The 25,653-nt window shown below is 45.9% G+C and overlaps 1 protein-coding gene across 1 annotated transcript in view; it reads right to left on the reverse strand.

The window, feature by feature from the left end:
- LOC146045464 (cathepsin L-like) overlaps positions 1 to 20,588 on the reverse strand; it is a 33,311-nt gene extending 12,723 nt beyond the window's left edge. Inside the window, exons 1-10 of the mRNA XM_083164297.1 lie at positions 20,347 to 20,588; positions 19,599 to 19,712; positions 17,194 to 17,275; positions 16,699 to 16,766; positions 16,512 to 16,587; positions 14,430 to 14,543; positions 7,218 to 7,363; positions 5,380 to 5,476; positions 3,401 to 3,481; positions 756 to 875 (exon numbers count right to left, since the gene is read on the reverse strand). Of these exons, the coding sequence (XP_083020423.1) occupies positions 756 to 875; positions 3,401 to 3,481; positions 5,380 to 5,476; positions 7,218 to 7,363; positions 14,430 to 14,543; positions 16,512 to 16,587; positions 16,699 to 16,766; positions 17,194 to 17,275; positions 19,599 to 19,712; positions 20,347 to 20,550 (1,102 nt within the window). The 5' untranslated portion in view covers positions 20,551 to 20,588. The remainder of the gene's footprint in view (positions 1 to 755; positions 876 to 3,400; positions 3,482 to 5,379; positions 5,477 to 7,217; positions 7,364 to 14,429; positions 14,544 to 16,511; positions 16,588 to 16,698; positions 16,767 to 17,193; positions 17,276 to 19,598; positions 19,713 to 20,346) is intronic.
- Positions 20,589 to 25,653: the final 5,065 nt, after the last annotated feature.

Below are 25,653 nucleotides of genomic sequence, written 5' to 3' on the forward strand. Positions count from 1 at the left end.
TGTCTGCTACCGCTGGGCCTGCTCCAGGGCCGGATTAAGGGTGGTGGGGGGGGGGGGCACAGGGGATCAGTACCCCTGGGCCCCCCTCTATCTAGGGCCCCCCTGTGGTTGTGTCTGCTACCCCTGGGCCCCCCTCTATCTAGGGCCCCCCTGTGCTTGTGTCTGCTACCGCTGGGCCTGTTCTATTTTTACGACTTTCCAAACCTGGACATGGGTTCGGTCATATCATACCCGTCCACGCCAAGCAATGCCCCTGATTTACTGCATTCTGAGCCTAAAGGTTTATGGGCAATAGAAGAGAAACAGACTGAAGGACCTGGATCATTGGCTGTTTGAAGTTTATTAGTTTAATTATTGTTTAGTTGCCTTTAATTGTAATATTAATGATATGATTTTCACAAATCCATTGAAAACACAAACACATGATGTACATTTAATCACCCCATCCTGGTTTCCTTTCCTATCACAGACCCCCCCCTTATTGTTTGATTGATAAAACCCTTAAAAATAAAAAATACAATAAAAACAAGTAAAACAAATGGAGATGAGAGGAGATGACATCTCCACAAGTAACAAGCTGACATTTACACATCCATAGGCGCTAGATACAATATAATTCTGTAACAAAGATATCTGTGTACATTTCTCCATAGTTACAGTATATTCAGATCTCACACAAAGGTGTTAGTCAATGTTCCAATGTTAAGCATTCATTAAACTGTCCACCCAGCCAGAAGGGGGCAGTCTCCACTTACGTGTCTCGTCCTTTGGAATCTCCACAGAGCTATTTATATAAGCTGAAACCTTATTGGTGGAGAAGCTGCACCTCTCCTTGTGCCCCTCGTAGCTGTAGTCTCTCTCATTCTCTAGTCCTCCTAGAAAATAACAAGAATTGAAATGAGAATGTGACTAATAAGCCATGGAGCAAGTGCGGGATTCCTAGACACACCATGACCCGTAGCAGTGGTAGTGGGCCCTTGGGAGGAAGACCTTCATAGGGAGAGTGATGGCAGCGGGAAGAGTGCCTCCATATGCCTGCTCCCACATGCATACAGCCAGGCTGGCTGGCTGCTGCGATAACCACCATTGTGGTCGATTCAGACACAGTTAAATACAACAAAACCATAGCAAGAATCAAAACCGCTAAAGAAAACACAGAAAAAAAGCCTAGTAAAAAATAACTTGCAAGGCAGACACCAGAAACAACTGAGGACCTATTAACAGGGCGTGTGTGTGTGCGCGTGTGTGTGTGTGTGCGTGAATACATACAAGCGCTATTAGCATAAGTGCCAAGTCTAAGTACTGCTTAATGTGTAATAAGTCAACATGCAAATATATCTCAAGTAGAGCGGCTGAGATTAAATAAAGTGGAACAAGTCAGAGATCAAACGTTTTATCAGATGCGAGACAGAGTACGTGGTGTATGCCCTTGAATGTCCATGTCCATTACAATATGTAGGGTGATCTACAAGAGGGATATAAGAGGAACATGATCCGGAACGCACAAATAAAGTCCTAAGACATTTTTCTTATGTACTTCATACAATCCAGTATTTTGCTTGTACTCTACACCTGTAATTGTATCACATAAGATCATTCATTTGGTCATTTGTATCTCACATGAAATATTTGCACCAATTTATTTAATTCTGGTTCTGGTATCAATTGAACCAAGCAAATACAGTTCTATTATATTTACAAATATTTTTATTTTAATACTTTAATTTATAGAAGTAATTCTACTCATCTGGTATGCTAGAAAGTTGAGCCGGTTGACATTTTAACTGCATTGTGTCCAAAATACTAGTTAACTTATAGAATAAATAAAAATGTTATATAAAATATTAGTTCATATTTACTTCATAAAGAATAACATTTAATTTATGTTTTTGCCTGGTTAAATCCCTTTCTTTGTGTCAATAGGGGGCACAGGGACAATGGACTCTAACCTCTCTAGGCAATACGCAGTGTCCCTGTGCCTCCTAGTGGAGGACATGGAGAACAGGATTTATATCCTAAATCATTTTTCTAAATTTTTGAATTGAAGAGTTGTTTGTTTCTTGCCGTTTATATCATATAGATGCTCACTAAGGGGGTTATTCTGATGAAACGGCCAATTTCAAAGGCCGAGAAACGCGTTAAGGAGTACACACAGGTGCCCATCAACTCCCCACTGTGCCCCCTGCATGACCATATTGCCTACAAGACCTCTCCTAACACTACTTGGAATATGACCCTGAAGGCTGTTTTACATACAGCAAGGAATCAGCAGCCGGGAGATCACCGCACCAAAAACGAGTGACTGAGCCAGGAGGCGGCAGGTTACAGCTCAACTGAGCACTACTTCTAATCTTTCCTTAGTTCCTTTCTAACACTGAGAGCATGCATGCGATTTAACATACTAACAGGAACTGAGCTGGGAGAGCTTATTGTTCATTTCTAACATCTGCTTACTAAGATTAAATAAGGAACACAGAGAGCTGGAATAAATATGGCGATGTGTTAACTTCAGTACATTTTTAATAATAATTGTTTTATGCTGAATTACCGGCCGGCATTTGTGTGAATATTGTCTGAATTTATATGTGAGTAATAATATTTTTTTTAAAGTGTCCATCTAGATCAGCGCTGCCTCTGAATTCTGGCATTATATAAGGGGTGGGGGTACCCCCTTGTCAGAGACCGCAGCAGACCCAGTAGAATTATTAGAATTGCGCTCTGCCACTCTTCAGCTTTTTGGTTATTCTGGTTGATTCGCAGCCTTGTCCACCGAACCCCGCCTTGTGATTGGATGGCTGGCGCCACCCATTCACAAGCGCAATTTGCACACAGAGCCAGGGGAGGGGAATGCTCACATCTATCAATGGTCACGAACTTCGAAAGATGTGGTGCGCGCACGCATATAAAAAGGACTTCCAAGTCACTTACATATGTGTGCTTGCTGGGATGGAAATGGGCGGGCAGCTGACATCCGGTGAGTCAGCTGACCGCCTCCCGCACCCGCACCACCGCCTGAATACCATGAGAACATCTGCCCCACCTGCAGTGCACATGGTTTTGTCCATTAGAGATTGATTGTGGCTTTCCAAATGAATCAGAATAACCCCCTAAATGTAACGCATCCCAAGTTCCCGATAGGTGTAATTGATGGAAGCAGCCACAAACAGTGAAGGCCCGGCCAAAGCAAAGATGTCGGAGAAAGATCTTTTATAGGGAAGTGAGGTGAATATACTACAGAAATGTATTATCTGCGAAGCATGTCCTATAAAACCAAACCCCTAATTCTTCCCTAGGGGACCATCCGTTATCCGTGCACCGCGCTGAGTGTCAGTGTTCTTAGTTAGCGCTCAGTGACGCTTGCATACAGCAGCAGATGCAGGGAGTTAGGGCTGACACTTACCCAGCTTCTCAATAGCTGCATACGCATTTGAGGGGAGCCCCCCTCCACAGGCCTGATCCACGGAATCACAGTCCACCAATTCTGCACGAGAGAGTTCAGAAGGATCTTTAAGACTTTTGTTAGAGAACAACAATTAGAGAATGGGTCCGATTCAACATTGAGCGCATAAGATGGAAACTGGCTATTTTCAGACTCTGCGCACATGCATTGGGCCAGCAGGCTCGCGTGAAGCTTCAGGGCGCAATCGCATCCCTGCATTTAGGGGAAGTGGCCTAGACAATGCAGGCATGTCCAGATAGTCTTTGGGGCGGGTGCACGGTATTGTAGCAAACCTGCAACTGCTGCTGAATCGGGCCCAATGTTTCCATTGTTAAAAAGAAATCTGATAGGTTAGGAAAACAGATACATCCATAGGCTTTATAACAGTGATGGCGAACCTCGACACTCCAGCTGTTGTTGAACTACACATCCCAGCATGCCCTGCTACAGTTTTACTATTTGTCCATGCTAAAACTGATGCAGGGCATCCTGGGAGTGTCCAGGTTCGCCATCACTGGCTTAGAACATGGTAATATAAAGGATGACACAGTGCTGCTGCTCTTTGTATTAATGACCGCAGAGCTTATTAACACACAGCAAGCAATGATCAATTCACTTTTATCCATAGGATTAGAAGTCTGACAATAAAAAAGTGTTCAATGCAAATGTTGTACCCAAAAATATTATAAATGAGCCCCTGTGTGTTGTACTGGGCTGGTCTTAAAATGATGAATAAATATAAATTAAGAAGGCATTATTATTTGCCCAGATACAATTTGTAGGAGAACAAGACGTTAGTGCTGTAATACAATAAGTAATTGTATGATCACTGTTAGCAGACTTCAGCCTGTACGGCTATTGGGGATACGCTGATCACACAGCTAAGGGTGTACACACAGGCGGGCTGCTGGCTAAAGCCATGTACACAAGGGGCAATTGTTCTAAGCAATTGTCTACATCATCAGAATCGCTTAGCAGGGTCGTTATCGCCCGGCCGCACAGACACAGGGCAGAATATTTTGCCTAGACACTGCAGTGTTTATTGCTACTGGGGATAGCTGTCCACTTATCTCCGGCAGCAACATCGCGTAGTCCGAATCGGCCAGCAGCAGCTCGTTCGTACACCCCTTTGGTGCATGAGCGATTCTACACACAGACTGACTTGCCCACACTGTCTAGATAGCTGGCTGACAGTGTCGCTGCGCATTGCGATAGCTTGCAGTGTACACACGAGGCGATTCTGGCTTACTTGCTAGGTGACATTGATTCTCTAGTCAAAATCCCCTGACACCGTGTGTACATGGCTTAACACTTAGTATTGTAAGAGTGCAGAAGATAAAATGTTTGTATTGTCTATAACAAACAGATAAATGGTCTCATTATGTAACGTTTAAATACAGGTGCAATGTTCTGCAAGGTCACCACATCCCCTTTATATCCGTCAGAGGATCCGGTAAGAACATTACTAAAGGCTGCGAAACCCTATTGCGCCATTCCAACCGGACATTTACGTCTACATTCTACCTTGCTGGGACTCACTGCTGATTGGTTTCTATGGTTTTAGTGTAAATTTGCACCTTTTGGCAATTTTAAAACGGTTTCTCGTGATTTCTGCACAAACCGGGATTTAAAATCAAATCAGAGGGGATTTTTTTATTGTTGTTGGAATGTTATGGATTGTAACCATGATTACAGGATAGATAGATAGATAGATAGATAGATAGATAGATAGATAGATAGATAGATAGATAGATAGGCCGAGAACAGCACATTTATTGTCCTTCCTATAACAAGAAATGGTTCTGCTCATTCAGGAGTATTGGAGAAAGAACCTGCACCTCTCCTGTGTAACATAGAACACATCAGCACATAATGATGGAAGATGGATACCTCTGTATTATAATAACATGGTAAGTCAGTGATCACAGCACTTTGGGTACCTTGCTCAGAGAGAGAGACCAGCGAGCCTTTCTTCAGAAACCATTGTCCTTCAATATTACCGGTCACTGAAAAAGCCCAGCATGAGCCACACATGCCCTACACAGAAGGCAGAAGAGTGATGAAGGACGATTAGTACGTGCAAAAATGCAGATTAAAACAAAAGTAAGATCATAGTCACATAAGAGCAAGAGGATACAGACCGCTTTATAAAGAATAATCGGTGTCCCTTGGTGCTCTGAGCACTGTTGGCTGCCGTGTACTTTACAAATGAAGAACACCATCACTCAGAGTCACTGAGTGTAAACTGCATCGCAGCGGCACTCCCGAGACTACATGCCTCACACCTCATGCCGCAATACCTCTATACCAATTTACTGACCTATTTTCCATATCTTCCCAACAAGGTACAATTAAATTAATTGACATATCCCATTACTTCTATTATACTGGGGGTTAAATCCCCTCCCTTGCAGCACCTGGGGGGCATTACTAGTTGGATGGAGCAGCGGTCACATTATCTTTATATCCCATCTATTGATGTGTTTTACATGCACACTCCAGAAACAGACAGGAAGGATGGATACGATTTATTATTGCGCATACAATTTATGTTTATGATATGAAATCTCATGTGTTATAACCTAATGCATTTATATGTGTACTTCACATCCAGCTACATGGGACTTTTGGTTTAAACATATTTACAACAGTTAAACATAACGGATTTCATATGATTGGTTTATTAAAAATGAACAGAACAATATGGAGGTTATCCAGGGTTGCCTACCGGTCCCCCGGAAAGGTGGGCAACCCTCCCCCCCGCTTGATCGTGGCTTCCTCCACCTCATCTTGCCATTTAAATAACCAGATCTGCCGATCTCTGTGGAGGGGGCGGGGCTAAAGTGGCATAAGCGCATAATTTTAGCCCTGCCCCCTCTGAGGAAATCGGCAAATCGAGTCAGGTTCCATCATGGGGGCGGGGCTTAATAGAGGCACACTTAGGCCCCACCCCCAAACTCCTGCTGAGTCCCGTCTCTGGGAGAATTACAAAAGTCGGCAACCCTGAGGTTATCCCAGCTACCCCTAGTAATTGATCATGTGTAACTATATTACCAAGGGCGATACTATTCCCCAGAAGCCAGCTCTAGCCGTGGTTTATCGGGGATCTTATTCCACAGGTAGGCGAAACAAAGGGGGTTATTCTGGTTGATTCGCAAGTCTGCGAGATCGCAGCCTTGCGAGTCCACTGGACGCCGCCCTGCGAATGCTGATACGCACAACCCCCCTACAACAGACACGTTCATATGCAGGGGGGGATAGTGGAGAAGGGGGGACAGTGGAGAAGGGGGCCCGTGGAGAAGGGGGGATAGTGGAGAAGGGGGCCCGTGGAGAAGGGGGGCCCAGTGAAGAAGGGGGGCCCAGTGGAGAATAAAATGATAACTGGCAGCTGATTGGTGGCGCTGTCCTTGCTGCATGACTAGACCTCACAGACCCACACTGTACTGTACGTCTACAATGCAGACAATGAAGAACAGCCGCCTACACTGGGAATTAAATGGCGACAGCAGTAACGTTACCAGAAAGCCAACAGTCGGAACAGTAAATACAATCATTTGTCAGAGTGTAGTTTCTTGTGCACAATATCTGCATTATTGTTGTCGTGGCAATATCACTATTACACAATATTCATTTCACTAGAGACAACACTTTGTAATGAAACAGGAACACTACCGAAAGCAGAAGCGGTTGGAGAATGAGGCCTAGTAATCAAATGATATCTGACACAGGCAGATCTCCTTATTCCCAGAATTAGCGAAGGCTACATTCTTCCTATTACCTGGTTCTTAACATCAGTGACCGCTCCGTGCTCTCTCCAGTCCCACTCTGCCGGAGGAGAGTCTTTTGGGACCACCGCCTTCCTCATAGGCTGTGGCGGCTGGCTGGACAGTAAAGGATTCAGGTACAGACTTCTGAACTCATCCTCTGTAAGAAGAACATAAATCACTGTAACTAGTATACAAATTATACAAAAGACTTGATCGTATGTGTACACACAGGTTGTGTACTTCTACCATACAATGTGCTGGCTGCTATGCTGTAATTAACAGATATGAAATGAAGCCCCATCGTCTCATGAAAATAGTTTTTATTGTGTAGAAAACTAATACTGAAATTAAACATTAGGAACCTGAATTCACATTTAGTATACTTTGTTTTAATTCCTACAGAATATAAATGGAGGAACTGCCCATAGCGCGGAGGAGCGGCCCATAGCGCGGTTTCCATAGCGCGGAGGAGCTGCCCATATCGCGGAGGAGCTGCCCATAGCGCGGAGGAGCGGCCCATAGCGCGGTTTCCATAGCGCGGAGGAGCTGCCCATAGCGCGGAAGAGCTGCCCATAGCGCGGTTCCCATAGCCCGGAGGAGCTGCCCATAGCGCGGAGGAGCTGCCCATAGCGCGGTGGAGCTGCCCATAGTTCCCATAGCGCGGTGGAGCTGCCCATAGCGCGGTTTCCATAGTGCGGAGGAGCTGCCCATAGCGCGGAGGAGCGGCCCATAGCGCGGTTTCCATAGCGCGGAGGAGCTGCCCATAGCGCGGAGGAGCTGCCCATAGCGCGGTTCCCATAGCCCGGAGGAGCTGCCCATAGCGCGGAGGAGCTGCCCATAGCGCGGTGGAGCTGCCCATAGTTCCCATAGCGCGGTGGAGCTGCCCATAGCGCGGAAGAGCTGCCCATAGCGCGGAAGAGCTGCCCATAGCGCGGTTCCCATAGCCCGGAGGAGCTGCCCATAGCGCGGAGGAGCTGCCCATAGCGCGGTGGAGCTGCCCATAGTTCCCATAGCGCGGTGGAGCTGCCCATAGCGCGGAGGAGCGGCCCATAGCGCGGTTTCCATAGCGCGGAGGAGCTGCCCATAGCGCGGAGGAGCTGCCCATAGCGCGGTTCCCATAGCCCGGAGGAGCTGCCCATAGCGCGGAGGAGCTGCCCATAGCGCGGTGGAGCTGCCCATAGTTCCCATAGCGCGGTGGAGCTGCCCATAGCGCGGTGGAGCTGCCCATAGTGCGGAGGAGCTGCCCATAGCGCGGAGGAGCGGCCCATAGCGCGGTTTCCATAGCGCGGAGGAGCTGCCCATAGCGCGGAGGAGCTGCCCATAGCGCGGTTCCCATATCGCGGAGGAGCTGCCCATAGCGCGGTGGAGCTGCCCATAGCGCGGTTTCCATAGTGCGGAGGAGCTGCCCATAGCGCGGAGGAGCTGCCCATAGCGCGGTGGAGCTGCCCATAGCGCGGAGGAGCTGCCCATAGCGCGGTGGAGGTTCCTATAGTGCGGAGGAGCTGCCCATAGCACGGAGGAGCTGCCCATAGCGCGGTGGAGCTGCCCATATCGCGGTTCCCATAGCCCGGAGGAGCTGCCCATAGCGCGGAGGAGCTGCCCATAGTGTGTATACCACATCAGGATTCCTTATGATGGTTGGAAGGCCATGCAGGATGGGAAGCTATGGATCTCATATTTGTGTCAACTGTACCCTCTGCCCATGATCTTCTATTTCTATCATGAAATGTGGTTTGTGTGCAGGTGGAGCAGAGTAGCTGGGCATCATATACCTGGGGGCATCATATACCTGGGGGGCATCATATACCTGGGGGGCATCATATACCTGGGGGGCTTCCTAGATCATCCGTCTAACCACCTGTAGCCTTTAACCCTTTCAGTCCCGTATAAAACTTGTCTCTGCAGGACTGTCCCTATGTTGGACACTGGACATTTCATATGGATCACTTACTATGCGCACAGCTACAGGTAATTATAGTTATTAGAGCACCTGGATTACCGGTGACTAGTTATTAGAGCCCATGGATTACCGGTGACTAGTTATTAGAGCCCATGGATTACCGGTGACTAGTTATCAGAGCCCATGGATTACCGGTGACTAGTTATCAGAGCCCATGGATTACCGGTGACTAGTTATCAGAGCCCATGGATTACCAGTGACTAGTTATTAGAGCACATGTATTACCAGTGACTAGTTATTAGAGCCCATGGATTACCAGTGACTAGTTATTAGGGCACATGTATTACCAGTGACTAGTTATTAGGGCACATGTATTACCAGTGACTAGTTATTAGAGCACATGGATTACCAGTGACTAGTTATTAGAGCACATGGATTACCGGTAACTAGTTATTAGAGCACATGGATTACCAGTGACTAGTTATTAGAGCACATGGATTACCGGTGACTAGTTATTAGAGCACCTGGATTACCGGTGACTAGTTAATAGAGCACCTGGATTGCCAGTGACAAGTTATTAGAGCACATGTATTACCAGTGACAGTACATGGATTACCAGTGACTAGTTATTAGAGGGCATGGATTACCTGTGACTAGTTATTAGAGCACATGGATTACCAGTGACTAGTTATTAGAGGGCATGGATTACCAATGTCTAGTTATTAGAGCACATGTATTACCAGTGACTAGTTATTAGAGCACATGTATTACCAGTGACTAGTTATTAGAGCACATGGATTACCAGTGACTACTTATTAGAGGGCATGGATTACCAATGTCTAGTTATTAGAGCACATGTATTACCATTGACTAGTTATTAGAGCACATGTATTACCAGTGACTAGTTATTAGAGCACATGTATTACCAGTGACTAGTTATTAGAGCACATGTATTACCAGTGACTAGTTATTAGAGCCCATGGATTACCGGTGACTAGTTATTAGAGTACATGGATTACCAGTGACTAGTTATTAGAGAACATGGATTACCGGTGACTAGTTATTAGAGCACATGGATTACCGGTGACTAGTTATTAGAGTACATGTATTACCAGTGACTAGTTATTAGAGCACATGGATTACCGGTGACTAGTTATTAGAGCACATGTATTACCAGTGACTAGTTATTAGAGCACATGGATTACCGGTGACTAGTTATTAGAGCACATGTATTACCAGTGACTAGTTATTAGAGCACATGTATTACCAGTGACTAGTTATTAGAGCACATGGATTACCGGTGACTAGTTATTAGAGCACATGGATTACCGGTGACTAGTTATTAGAGCACATGGATTATCGGTGACTAGTTATTAGAGCACATGTATTACCAGTAATTAGTTATTGGGGCACATGGATTACCAGTGACTAGTTATTAGAGCCCATGGATTACCGGTGACTAGTTATTAGAGTACATGGATTACCAGTGACTAGTTATTAGAGTACATGGATTACCAGTGACTAGTTATTAGAGCACATGGATTACCAGTGACTAGTTATTAGAGCACATGGATTACCAGTGACTAGTTATTGGGGCACATGGATTACCAGTGACTAGTTATTAGAGCACATGGATTACCAGTGACTAGTTATAAGAGCCCATGTATTACCAGTGACTAGTTATTAGAGCACATGGATTACCAGTGACTAGTTATTAGAGTACATGGATTACCAGTGACTAGTTATTAGGGCACATGGATTACCAGTGACTAGTTATTAGAGTACATGGATTACCAGTGACTAGTTATTAGAGCACATGGATTATCGGTGACTAGTTATTAGAGCACATGTATTACCAGTAATTAGTTATTGGGGCACATGGATTACCAGTGACTAGTTATTAGAGCCCATGGATTACCGGTGACTAGTTATTAGAGTACATGGATTACCAGTGACTAGTTATTAGAGTACATGGATTACCAGTGACTAGTTATTAGAGCACATGGATTACCAGTGACTAGTTATTAGAGCACATGGATTACCAGTGACTAGTTATTGGGGCACATGGATTACCAGTGACTAGTTATTAGAGCACATGGATTACCAGTGACTAGTTATAAGAGCCCATGTATTACCAGTGACTAGTTATTAGAGCACATGGATTACCAGTGACTAGTTATTAGAGTACATGGATTACCAGTGACTAGTTATTAGGGCACATGGATTACCAGTGACTAGTTATTAGAGCACATGTATTACCAGTAATTAGTTATTAGAGTACATGGATTACCAGTGACTAGTTATTAGGGCACATGGATTACCAGTGACTAGTTATTAGAGCACATGGATTACCGGTGACTAGTTATTAGAGCACATGTATTACCAGTGACTAGTTATTAGAGCACATGGATTACCAGTGACTAGTTATAAGAGCCCATGTATTACCAGTGACTAGTTATTAGAGTACATGGATTACCAGTGACTAGTTATTAGAGTACATGGATTACCAGTGACTAGTTATTAGGGCACATGGATTACCAGTGACTAGTTATTAGAGCACATGGATTACCAGTGACTAGTTATTAGAGCACCTGGATTACCAGTGACTAGTTATTAGAGCACATGGATTACCAGTGACTAGTTATTAGAGCACCTGGATTACCAGTGACTAGTTATTAGAGCACGTGGATTACCAGTGACTAGTTATTAGAGCACATGGATTACCGGTGACTAGTTATTAGAGCACATGTATTACCAGTGACTAGTTATTAGAGCACATGGATTACCAGTGACTAGTTATTGGGGCACATGTATTACCAGTGACTAGTTATTGGGGCACATGTATTACCAGTGACTAGTTATTAGAGCACGTGGATTACCAGTGACTAGTTATTAGAGCACATGGATTACCAGTGACTAGTTATTAGAGCACATGGATTACCAGTGACTAGTTATTAGAGCACATGTATTACCAGTGACTAGTTATTAGAGCACATGGATTACCAGTGACTAGTTATTGGGGCACATGTATTACCAGTGACTAGTTATTGGGGCACATGTATTACCAGTGACTAGTTATTAGAGCACGTGGATTACCAGTGACTAGTTATTAGAGCACATGGATTACCAGTGACATACTCTATGTGAAGCCTCCTGTTTGCGATCCATGAAGCTCTGATTGTTACATGGAGGATTCCCAAGAATTTATATTAAGCCCAACAGGTTACACAGGTTCCTCCTCTATTAAGCTGCACAACCGATGTTCTTCTCCTTTTCCTCGGTGGCAAATTATGCTGGAGTTCGGTTTTCATTTATTAATTAAATTTTAATCCAAAAGCATGTTGCACTGCATGGGTGGGTAACATTTTTTTTCAGGGTAAATACTGGTTACTTTTGAATGTAGCCCACAAATGTTAGACAGCTTTATGTTTACACCTGCAGCACACGCTTGCTCTTTTGCTTTACTTACAAACATGAATCAGGCAGTCATTGTTGAGATACAGATCAGACTGTGCTAGAGGCAGAGAGCAGAGAGCGACACCCCAGTAATGAAAGAGGAACTGCACGGGTTGTGAAAGGCGTAGCGCTAGAATAAACACTAGGGTGGCCATACACTTATACAATATGGCTGATAAGTCGTGTGGTAAGTGCCATATTGTATGCGTTTACCTCTGATGCAATCCGCGGTCCCATGCGCATCAGATCTTGTCTGGAAATAGCCAAGATTTGTCGGATCCTGTGGCAATCAATGGCATCGCTTACAATACAATGTGTGCAAAAGAAGCACATAGGATGTAACGTATACAGTCCAGCGGTCAAGAAGCCGGCGTTCAGTAGTCGGGGTACTGCATGCAGCCCTCGGCTTAGGGGGTAATGGGGGCTAATCCTGTAGACGCCCTTTCAGACAATCTTCCACAAGAACAACAGCCTCATTTTTGGTTATGATATTGAGTTTAACCACAAAACAGTGTATTGCCTTGGACCCAGAAGATGGGTCTGTGGGGAGTGCAATATATAACATGCGGATACCACAATGTTGGCATGTATAACATTAATAAGGACAGGAATAAGAGATGGAAATCTTAAATGACAACATTGTGAATATCGACCCTTACTCCAGACTAACATAGTAAAAAACAAAGTATGTCGACTTAATGTAATGTTGAAATTCTGTCGGCATTCAGACTACAAATGAACGTAAAATATGTCTATGGATTGGACACCATACAAATAGACCCAGTTTGCGACAGAGCTTCGGAAGTGTTTGAATATATTGGCTGATAATAAATGGAGTGGAGGAGATTCTATTAAGGCTGATCCCTAATACATATGTATAATAGAGACAATACAAGAAATGAGATACAGACCGATAGATAGATAGATAGATAGATAGATAGATAGATAGATAGATAGATAGATAGACCAGACAGACATATTACACAAACATTCACACACACTCAAGTAATGGCAAGTCTGTGAATATAGAGCATGTCATAACTTAGGCCCTTATTCTAATCGGCACGGTACGGCCCGCGTGCGGCCGTACCGCCGATGTTTTTGGTCTGCACATGCGCAGAGGTCATTCTGCGCATGTGCAGACCCCTTCGCCGCAGACGTCTTTCGTCCGCCGCAAAGGGGGCGTATAGGGGCGTGAGAGGCATCATGCCCTCATTTCCCTATGTGTACGCCCCGCGTTTCATGGGCGTTCCCATGCAAACGCGGGGCGTATGCATGGTAATGAGGGCATGACGCCCTCATTACCATGACATGGGGGCGGAAAGCTGACGTCGCCGGATGTCAGCTTTCAGCCCCCATACAAGCTACCACACGGACGATTGTCCGTGTGGTCTCAGCTTGCGGGAGCTGCCGCGGCGTGCGGCCCTGCCTTCGATGGTCGACGACCATCGAATGCAGGGGGCAGCTCCCACCATGGTGGAGGCGTAGCCTCCACCATTTTAATGCGGATCGCCAGCCGTCCGTGTACGGACGGCCGTGGCGATCCGTCTGGTGGGCGGCCCTTGGTTTGTGCGGTCGGAGCCCCGTGTGCGGCTCTGACCGCACCAACCAGAATAAGGGCCTTAGTAACTAGCCTATAGTGAGTTGTTCCAAACCCTAGGCTCAAGTACCCCCAGCGGTGCATGTTTTCCAGGTCTCCTCACAGAATCACAGGTGACATAATTAGGTCCACCTGTGGATCTTTTAAAATGTGTCTGAATAATGAGTGCACTTGTCCGGTGACCTGGAAAACATGAACTGTTGGGGGTACTTGAGGACCAGGGATGGGGACCACTGGTAGAATATATTCCAACGTAGTGAACAATACCTGTCAGATCACTGAATTTAGTGACGCCATATTCTGCAGTTCCTTGATCCTTTTCCTGAATCTCCTTTGCCTTCTTAATATTTTCAGAGAATATGCGAAGACGTTTGACAGCCTCTGGAAGACATGACAGGAATAAAGTCGGACACTGCCGATCACCATATATCAGTATCATTCCGCCTTCTCTAGTTCTCCCATTCATGCAATAGAATATTATATAAACATGTTCCCAAATGAAAAGGAGACTTTGTGTAGCGGCGTTGTATCTAATCGCCGGGGGTAAGGTGTTTGCCGATAGATGACGTGGCGCTTTTACCAGCTGTGCGTGTGTAGAGAATGGCTTCGCCTCAGTCAATTCATTCCGGAAAAGTTGTTTTGCGCGGTCGGAAAAATTGTTTATTTATTAAAATTAAATTGCTAAATTATTTTAAACCTGATTACAAAGGTTACTGTAAAAATAGTACATAGGGGTATATACTGTATATCCTCATTAGAACATAGGTAGGCACTAAAGCATTACTATTCATCCAGTAACAATAGACTCTATAGGACTCCCTGCCCCCAACCCCTAATGGTAATACATGCGTACAGACATTTATTTCCCATTGATCCCCACTGGGTGTGCTGATACAAGCAAACATTGCTCAGAATTCAAATGACATTAACTGCTGGGTGCATGTGCTCCAGAATGCAACGCAAACAGCAATCTGGGGTCCAAATTTCACAGTCAGAGACCTCTTCATCACTGCCTGGGGCCAGGTGAGATTTAATCTGTGGATGTACAGACGCCATTTTCTCTGTTAACACAGCAAATAGCATAGTCACATTGAATATGTCCGTATCAGGAAAAGCTCAGCTGGATTGGTTCACAACCGATTTAACCACGCCAGTTAAATGATTAACTAAATGTAATTAAGTAAATGTGGGCATTAGTACCCCTAAAGGACAAATGATAAAAATCTGGTTTTCTCTTTCAAACTTTTAGGGAACCCTGGAACATGGAGATCACCCCAAGTCACACCTTCATGACAGTGCCCTCAGGCACCCGGTACATGGACACCTTTAGCAGCAAAATGATTCGATCGGTAAGACGTAGCAAAAATACAATATGGAACAAGCGGCAACTCAAGGTGATGAGTGAGGTCCTTCCTCCGAGAGATCTCAGTAATCCTCACCTTGTACAGTAAGAACTGGATACATTGCACCAACGCAACTATGTGATTCCGCTGCCTTTAAATCATCTTGAGGTCAGTATAATAAAGGACCGAATTATCATCAGTTTTTCTAAACTATAGCAACACATTCTCAATATCCTAAAATCATCCCTGATGAGCCGACAGATTCTGAGTGACGGCTGGAATCACTATGGTTGATATGGGCGCACCTTAGAAACCACCTGGGTGAGGAAGATGACAGTATATGTGGTGATTTCTAAGGCAGAGGGCCTGATTCGGTACTGCTTACTAAGCAGCGATGGCGAACACACCCCCTCGCATGCGGCTGAAGGGGAGAGAGATTATTCAATGGTTGCTGACCAACAAATTATTTCTCTCCCCTTTGAAAATAAAAGTTGTCTAAACTGACTTATTTCCGTCGGAGTCTGCAGAGGGGGCGTGTGCTGATATCAGGTGACATCAGCCGCGCGCCCCCAGCATGCATCGGCCCGCCTGCGTTCCCAGGGGAACGCCCATAGAATGCTGGGCGTTCATATTGTCCGGCCCAGTGCACGCCCCCTCTGAAATGAACGACTCGGCGAGTGTGAAATTGGCTGAAGCCGTTCGCTCCCTGGGTCTGTACATGTGCAAATCACCGAGTTATCCAATGATCCGGTACATTGTGTGAGGTGATACGTAGAAGCAGCCATTGGCCACTACTTCATACATCCACCTCATGGTCCAGCATCACCCAATAGGATGACAGCTTAATAGATTCGCTCCGCTGTACAAAGGGCAACTTACCTGCTTTAGTTGGGGACCGGGACAAGTGATAGAAGTCTATAAGTGAAATGCAATCTCAGGAAAACTACCACTGAAAATAAACTATGTGGACAATACATGACCACAGAAGGTGATCTGAAGGACTTACCTTCATCATCTTTATATTTCTTATTGTAGGTGGTCAAAAAAGCCTTAAATAATGACAGTGTTTCAAGCAGCTCCTCCTATAAATAGAATTGCAATTGTAAAACTCCCAGAAGTAAGAACTTGTAATGGCAACAACGTAATTAAAAAGATTCTTCTAGAATGTAACTAAACCCTGCTATAAATGTTACCTCAGCTATTGCTGAAAGCGTCTCTGGTTTTGTGGATGGTTCTATCCCACTCAAATCCGCCAGAACACCTAAAACGTCAGAACAGCAGATTAGGAATACAGATAAAAGGAAAGATACCACCAGGACACATTGGGCCTTATTCTAGTTCACTCTGACAAAATCCTTCTTAGATGGACAAAACCATGTGCACTGCAGGGGGGCAGATGTAAAATGTGCAGAGAGAATATGATTTGGGTGAGTTATTTTGTTTCTGTGCAGGGTAAATACTGGCTGCTTTATTTTTACACTGCAATATAGATCTCACTTTGAAGTAAAACCTCACCCAAATCTAATTATCTCTGCACATGTTACATCTGCCCCACCTGCAGTGCACATGGTTTTGTCCAAGAAGGATTTTGTCAGAAAGAGTGAACTAGAATAAGGTCCATTGGGGCAGATGTATTAAGCCTTAACAAGAGATAAAGCCAAGGTTGAGAAATGCTGAAGTGTACAAACCTTCTGGGGAACATGCTTGGTGTAAAATTTTGGTCTCATTTACCCATGGGACAGTATAAATTGAAAATTTACACTTGACTCCCTGCAAAAAGGCAAACAAAAATAGTTTAGTTCAACACTGCACAGTGACACTGAATGTATTGGGCAAGGTTACGAGACACTGCACGGTAACACTGAATGTATTGGGCAAGGTTACCGAGACACTGCACGGTGACACTGAATGTATTGGGCAAGGTTACCGAGACACCGCACGGTGACACTGAATGTATTGGTCAAGGTTACCGAGACACCGCACGGTGACACTGAATGTATTGGTCAAGGTTACCGAGACACCGCACGGTGACACTGAATGTATTGGGCAAGGTTACCGAGACACCGCACGGTGACACTGAATGTATTGGTCAAGGTTACCGAGACACCGCACGGTGACACTGAATGTATTGGGCAAGGTTACCGAGACACCGCACGGTGACACTGAATGTATTGGGCAAGGTTACCGAGACACCGCACGGTGACACTGAATGTATTGGGCAAGGTTACCGAGACACCGCACGGTGACACTGAATGTATTGGTCAAGGTTACCGAGACACCGCACGGTGACACTGAATGTATTGGTCAAGGTTACCGAGACACCGCACGGTGACACTGAATGTATTGGGCAAGGTTACCGAGACACCGCACAGTAACACTGAATGTATTGGGCAAGGTTACCGAGACACTGCACGGTAACACTGAATGTATTGGGCAAGGTTACCGAGACACTGCACAGTAACACTGAATGTATTGGGCAAGGTTACCGAGACACTGCACGGTGACACTGAATGCATTGAGCAAGGTTACCGAGACACTGCACGGTGACACTGAATGTATTGGGCAAGGTTACCAAGACACTGCACGGTGACACTGAATGTATTGGGCAAGGTTACCAAGACACTGCATGGTAACACTGAATGTATTGGGCAAGGCTACGAGACACTGCACGGTAACACTGAATGTATTGGGCAAGGTTACCGAGACACTGCAGAGTGACACTGAATGTATTGGGCAAGGTTACCGAGACACTGCACGGTGACACTGAATGTATTGGGAAGGTTACCGAGACACTGCACGGTGACACTGAATGTATTGGGCAAGGTTACCGAGACACTGCACAGTAGCTCTGAATGTACTGGGCAAGGTTACCAAGACACTGCACGGTGACACTGAATGTATTGGGCAAGGTTACCGAGACACTGCACAGTAGCACTGAATGTATTGGGCAAGGTTACCGAGACACTGCACGGTAACACTGAATGTATTGGGCAAGGTTACCGAGACACTGCAGAGTGACACTGAATGTATTGGGCAAGGCTACGAGACACTGCACAGTAGCACTGAATGTATTGGGCAAGGTTACCGAGACACTGCACGGTGACACTGAATGTATTGGGCAAGGTTACCGAGACACTGCACAGTAGTACTGAATGTATTGGGCAAGGTTACCGAGACACTGCACAGTAGCACTGAATGTATTGGGTAAGGTTACCGAGACACTGCACGGTGGCACTGAATGTATTGGGCAAGGTTACCGAGACACTGCACAGTAGCACTGAATGTATTGGACAAGGTTACCGAGACACTGCACAGTAGCACTGAATGTACTGGGCAGGTTACGGAGACACTGCACAGTAGCACATACTTTGGTAGCCCTTATAAAGCAATAACATGAAATCCTCATACACTCACTTAGGGGTTTGACCAACAGTTGTGATCCGGGATTGCATACCACCGTTAAGTTTCATACACACAGTGATTTTTACCCGTCTAAGTGATTTTCCCGGTGGAGGACAACTCCCATAGCAGGATGCTATAGAAAGTCGTTCACCCAGTCGCTCATGATGCGCCGGAGAGCGCATTAGTGCTCTCCGCTGGCCCGTATACATTGGGTGGATTTTGAGCTGAAAGCAGGGACACCCGGCGGTGAACGAGAGGCGCTCCAGCTGTACATCTGACTGCCAATTAGTTAATGACCTTTTCATTACTATTCACTGCTTTGAAATCTTGCACGGTCACATCCAAAGCAGACATTGTTGGGTAATAATTAGAAGTTCCTTGTCTATGGTGCAACTAAATAGCAGCCAGCTGAGGCAACAGTAATTAAACCCACTGGGTGTGCGACACAATAACTGTATTGCTGTAGCGAGCAGACTTTGGGACAGCCCACATTTGTCCAGCGTCAGCAGATATTTGAGTGATTGTTCAGTGAGGCAGGTTCAAGTTCCATGAGACCATCAGCTGACACCAATAATGACTGGGATGAAACATTCTAGTATCAGCAAACCCTGTGACCATTTGTATTGGAGAACACAGAATGAGAACGCAATTGTTTTATGTAAACACATGATTGACAGATCTTGTGACTTACCCTCAGCTGAGCTGCGCTGTCAAGCTGACACTGGTCACGAGCGCCGCCTTTACCTTTCTTACACAGTGTGCGTCCCAGAAGAGCGACAAAGTCATACTTTATTCCAGATACCAACTACGATAAACAGAAACAAAAATAGCTACAGTAACGATGCTTACATAAAGGTGCCACCGATACATATAATGCTACATTTGCATCATTTACCCTTTCTATAGTGTTCCAAACAAGCACATTGTAATCAAATTCTAACAACGAGTTACTAGTGATTTGTATTTAGATAGAACAACTGATATCAGCAATGTAACAATGTGGTGAAACGTAACACAACAGAATAATGTTATGTAACTGCAGAATGAGCCAACAATCTGTGTAATGACTGAGAACACACAACATTGTGCTAAACGATCATTGTACCTGTCTGAACTATAGGTCTGTTCAGTGGTTAGTCAGCTAGCAACATACATACATACATATATATATATATATATACACACACACACACACACTTCTAGTGTCTGACTGTGAGTCTCCGGAACACTGCCATCTGTTAGCAGCGAGTGGAACTACATCTCTTTCTCTCTCACACATGCACAGACACAGAGGCAATCACAAGGTAGCAGACTGGCTTTGGAAGCATTTGCTTGGTGCAGCCTCACTATACTTGTATGATACTAGAGCATGCACCAGGCTGACAGTATGCGCCAGTGCGCATGATCTGCGTGTATGTATGGAAGTGCTTGCGTCAGACCTGCTTGCGGACTTCAGTGATGCGCAGTGGCCGGTAAATGTCCTCCCGGCCGCTGCCGCTGTTGTACTCCCGCTCAGCGATCTCCGCCAGGGTCTTCATCTCGGGTTCCTCCGGTGAGATATCCAGCCAGTGACCCGGGGGGAAGCCGCACACGAGCCCCAGCACAGCGAGGAGCACCAGCGGAGCGCAGCCGGCAGCAGCCATTCTCCTGTCACTGACTGACTCCCTGATCCGGATTACAGCGAGTGGATGTAAACAGGAATCACGTGACCGCGCGGCGAGGCTGCTGCCGCCATCTTTCATGTGGGTTTAGGGATGTAATGTATGGGAGTCCTGTCTGTGTCTGAGGCAATCGTCTTTAGTGTAGCTGGGGAACATTATTACACCTGAGAAATTATAAATTTATCACATGTTCACTGATTTTACACCCCTTACCCATAGGGGTCTATTTATTATGCTAATTATCCCATACTTGCCTACCTGACCCTCTCCATGAGGGTGGGAGAAAATGCTCTGCTCCTGGGCTTCTCTGGTAATTGGTGTGATTGTCATCACCTGTGGTAAATAAGGATGTGTGAGTTTGGATTGGGGGGAATCCCCATCTCTCACATACCTACCAACTTCCAGGCTCAGAGAGGTAAATTGTACAGACACCCTGATGGGTGATTACCATACCCTCCAATAGTACCGATTTAGCCGGTACAGTACCGTTTTTAAACAGTCTGTACCGGCAAAATTCAAGAGTACCGAATGTACCGCTTTTTTGGCTGCCAAGCACCCGTTCCCAAGGGTGCATTGCGGTTCCTGGGCCAGCGTCATGCGCCGGCACCGCGGACCCGCCTCACTGCACTCAGGGAACAGGTCTCTGTGTCGGCTAGCCCTCTCTCGCATGCCCAGTGGTGTTTTCTGGACACCAAGCGGCAAGCGCTGCAGAGAGAGGAGAGCTAGCACAGAATGGGGATGCAGCGGCTGCGGGAGTGACATGGGGGGAATGACTACAGCGGTGCACCCAAGGTAAGGGACGGCATCCTGCGGTGCACCCAAGCCTGACTGAAATCGCCCCCCCCCCCTCTCTTTCCCTAACACCGGACACGTCCTCCCATCACTTGCAGTAGTCACCACTTCACAGATGTGTGTGTGTGTGTGTGTGTGTGTGTATATATATATATATATATATATATATATATATATATATATATATAGATAGATAGATTAGCGCTCACTTTTTATTGTATTTTAAATACACATTCGGAAAGGGGTGGGCACGCCCACTCTATCAGTAACCACGCCCACTTTACCGATAGCCACGCCTCTTTCTAGATGTGTACCGAATTCTGACTTGCAGATGTTGGAGGGTATGGATTACTATGTTAAATGCATCCCCACTATCAACGGCCACCCGAAGAGTGTCGAGCGCAGCGGGCCCGCGAGGGGCGCCTGTACGCATCCTCCGACCTTTTCATACCCCCACTATCCACATCGGCGTGGAGTTGATTTTAGATAGTTTGGCGAGCGCAGCGAGCCCCGTGAGGGGACGCAGATTACATGTGAAGTAATCTGCATCCGCTCGCCATGCTTCGGGCTCGGTGGCTCGCTGCGCTCGCCACACTATCTAAAATCAACTCCACGCCGACGTGGATAGTGGGGGTATGAAAAGGTCGGACGACGCGTAACGCCGCCACTCGACACACTTCGGGTGGGGGTGGCGTTAACAATGGGGGTGCATTTAACATAGTAATAACCCATCAGGGTGCCTGTACAATAAAAAATTGGGTCCAATTTGGTTGCATCGCATGCGATCGCATAAATCGGATCGCATCGCATGCGACCAAAACCATGTCATACGATGGAAATCTTGGGCGCCCAGATAATACATAAGATTTGTGTGAGTTTTTTTGTTTCTGTGCAGGTTAAATACTGGCTGCATTATGTTTACATTGCAATTTAGATTTCCGTTTCAACACACCCCACCCAAATGTAACTCTCTCTGCACATGTTACATCTGCCCCACATGCAGTGCACATGGTTTTGCCCATTTTCCAAACAAATTTGTATTGCAATCAATCAGAATGGTCGGCGTATGCTTAGCTAGTGAGCTTCGTCAGGACCTGACGAAGCTCACTAGCAAAGCGTACGCCGACCGTACACTTCGTGGGCTACCCCCACTCCCCTTCCCTATTGAAATGTACAAAATTTTAATCTGCCTAGTTTAAAAGGTGTGTTAGCGAGCAGTCCGTGAACTATCAGCCCGTTGGCTGTGAGACGCGATAGAGCGTATGCTAGCGTATCACCGCTGCTTCTCGTTCTGTGCACAGTGTGAGACGGCGTGTCATTGTGGAGCGCCCCGCACTCCGGTGCACACGGGAACCGGAGATACTGCCTGCACGTATTTGCAGCATTTCAGCTCTCGGTGCCCAGCACCAGATATTTGTAATAGGTATTATAACTTGACTACCTTTGTATATATCATATCCAGCAGGTGTAAGCCGGGCACCGCTAATATATAGGTGATAACCACGGAACTGATACACTTAAGGCCCCCATACACTATGCGATTTTCGGCCGATTTCATCCGATTTCGGCCCTTTGGGCCGATAAATCGGATGAAATCGGCCGAAAATCGCATGTGTTTGACATCTGATCTGATGCGCGGTCCCGTGCGCATCAGATCGGATCAAGGCGTCGGACCTGCTGAAGATAAGATATATCGGAATCTGGGCACATCTTGGGTGCTTTTTAGCACCCACGATGTTTCAGATCCGATATATCTCCGGGTACCTCCCTCCGGCGCTGTGGACCTCCTCCAGCCCCCAGTGTAGAAGCAGCAGCAGCTGTAACATGTCACAGGAAGTGACAGGCACCACGGTAAAGAAGAGGTCAGAGGGCGGCAGGGAGAATCTTCCGTGCTGCTGCTACTAGTTGATGTCAACTCAGCACACGCAGCAGAGCCCTCAGCCCGGACTTCCCCCCCTGCTCTGCTGATATATGACAGCACTCCCCCCTCTCCTCTGCTGCTGGATGAAGGCTCGGTTAGCAGAGCCCGGACTCCCACTAGAGTGTGAGGGTCTAGTGATGAGCAGGTTAGACGTTTATGTTTTTTATCTGTGACTTTTACTTGTATGCTCTGTGTATGTGTGTAATAGCCAGCCGTGGAATAATATATATATATATATATATATATATATATATATATATAACACAGAGCAAACAAGTAAATGAGTTACAGATAAAAAAAGTCTCATCACTAGACCCTCACCACACTCTCTGTACCCTATAACTGTGCCCATACATGAATGGGGGGGGGGGGGATAGTGTACCACACTATATGTTCTCTATAACCCGTCACTGGGCCCTAATTCCCATGTACCAAGCCGTATGCCCCCTATACTACATCGCTGGGCTTTTACCCCATGTAGCACACTCTATGCCCCCTATACCCTGTCACAGGGCCCTTATCCCCATGTACCACACTTTATGCCCTTTATTCCGTCACTGGGTCCTAACCCCCATGTCCTACACTGTATGCCCCCCATACGCGGTCACTAGGTCCTTAACCCCATATCAGGGCCGGCGCTACCCGCTCAGCACAGCCTGCAAAGCAGGTAGGCGCCGGCCCTTAAAGGCGCTTCCTCCCCTCCTCCAAGTCTGTACACTCAGTAGTGTAACTGCGGGCTGCTGGCTGCCGCAGCCTGCGCCTGTCAAAATATATGACAGGCAGCGGCAGGGCAGACACGGAGCACTGCACAGGGGGAGTGGGGGCATTTAATTAAATTTCGGCACCGACCACGGCACTCTTTGCCGTTTTCAGCCTGCCGCTTAACTCACGCTGTCCCGCGGCTCCCGCCCTGTTGTGTGCTGCTGCCCGGCTCCAGTCCTGCCCGACATCATTATGCTGTGACGGCACTCATGGAACTGGCCCCTCCCACCTCCAACATGGCGGCGCTGGGGAAGGTAGGTAGAGCGATGGAAGCGATTAGGGTTGCAGCTTTCTGATTGGTTATTTCTTCTTTCACTGTGGACACAGTGGTCTGAAAGCTACGTTTCGGTCTATTTAATGACCGTTTTCAAGCTCATATAAACAGTAAATGGTACATACCTAAATAATCTCCACCAACGCCGTGCCCAGGTCGTCAGCTCCCCGCTGCGTGTCCGAGTCCAATGATGTCACCGTCCAGCGATGTATACGGGCCAGTTTGAACAGTGACGTCATTGGACTCGGACATGCAGCGGGGAGCTGACGACCTGTGCTGGTGGAGATTATTTAGGTATGTACCATTTACTGTTTGTATGAGCTTGAAAACGGTAATTAAATAGACCAAAATTTAGCTTTCAAACCCCTGTGTCTTTTGTGTGATAATGAGCAGAACAGTAATACCTGCAAGGTATAGCACCGTTTAGGCCACTCCCTAGAGCCATCCCATCAGATAAATCTCATGGCACATCCAATTTGCGTCAGATAAATCATGTGATTTATCTGACGCAAATTGGATGAAAAAAATGGCACATCAAGTGTCAAATTGTATGTAGGCCTCCTGGGAAGCTGCTGGGGAAGTTCAGGGGAAATCAGATGCAATTTTACAGGTCAGATAAATCTCATAGTGTATGGGGGCCTTTACGCTGCTGATACTTTCAAACATGCCTGATTCCTCTTTGAGAGATTATTAAAATCTATATCTGACCTGACCAACAGGCAGGGATCGATCCCGAATAAGTCATAGGAATTCCATTAGTTCACCACGATTTGATTCATATATTGCATTTGTGATTAGACAGCGTACATATCACTATTTTAGTGAAGATTTTGTCATAAGGGGTGTGGGGTCCCACGTTGCAAGGATACTTATATCCTTTTTTTTTTTTTTTACTTGTGTATGTTTTCATGTTTTGTGTCTTTTATTTCGCTACATTTTTAACCATATATCAATAAAGGTTACATTTTAATACAATTTCTCAAGGTGCACCACAAAGTGACATTCCTTTCTGTCCATAAGTTCTGCTATATCCATTATCTTCATGCTTTGAACTTTTACATCAACACTGGATTCAACCATCGGGTCAAATACAACTATTTCAAATTTTTTAAATCAAGTGATGTCCTGTAAAATGATAATTGTTTTTGCTAATATTTATATCATATGCACATACTGGTATATTTTGTATATGTATCTTGCGCCTAGTGTTTATGTCACCTCCACCCTTCTTTCTTTTCTCTATTAGTATTGTAGGGTTTGGTGGCATCCTAGGGAGGTTCACCCATTCCGGGAAGCATTGCGCCAAACAATCTATTCTACACACCCTTTTCCTTCA

The sequence above is a fragment of the Crinia signifera genome, chromosome 11, assembly GCF_055691185.1.
Source record: "Crinia signifera chromosome 11, ASM5569118v1, whole genome shotgun sequence".
NCBI lineage: Eukaryota > Metazoa > Chordata > Amphibia > Anura > Myobatrachidae > Crinia > Crinia signifera.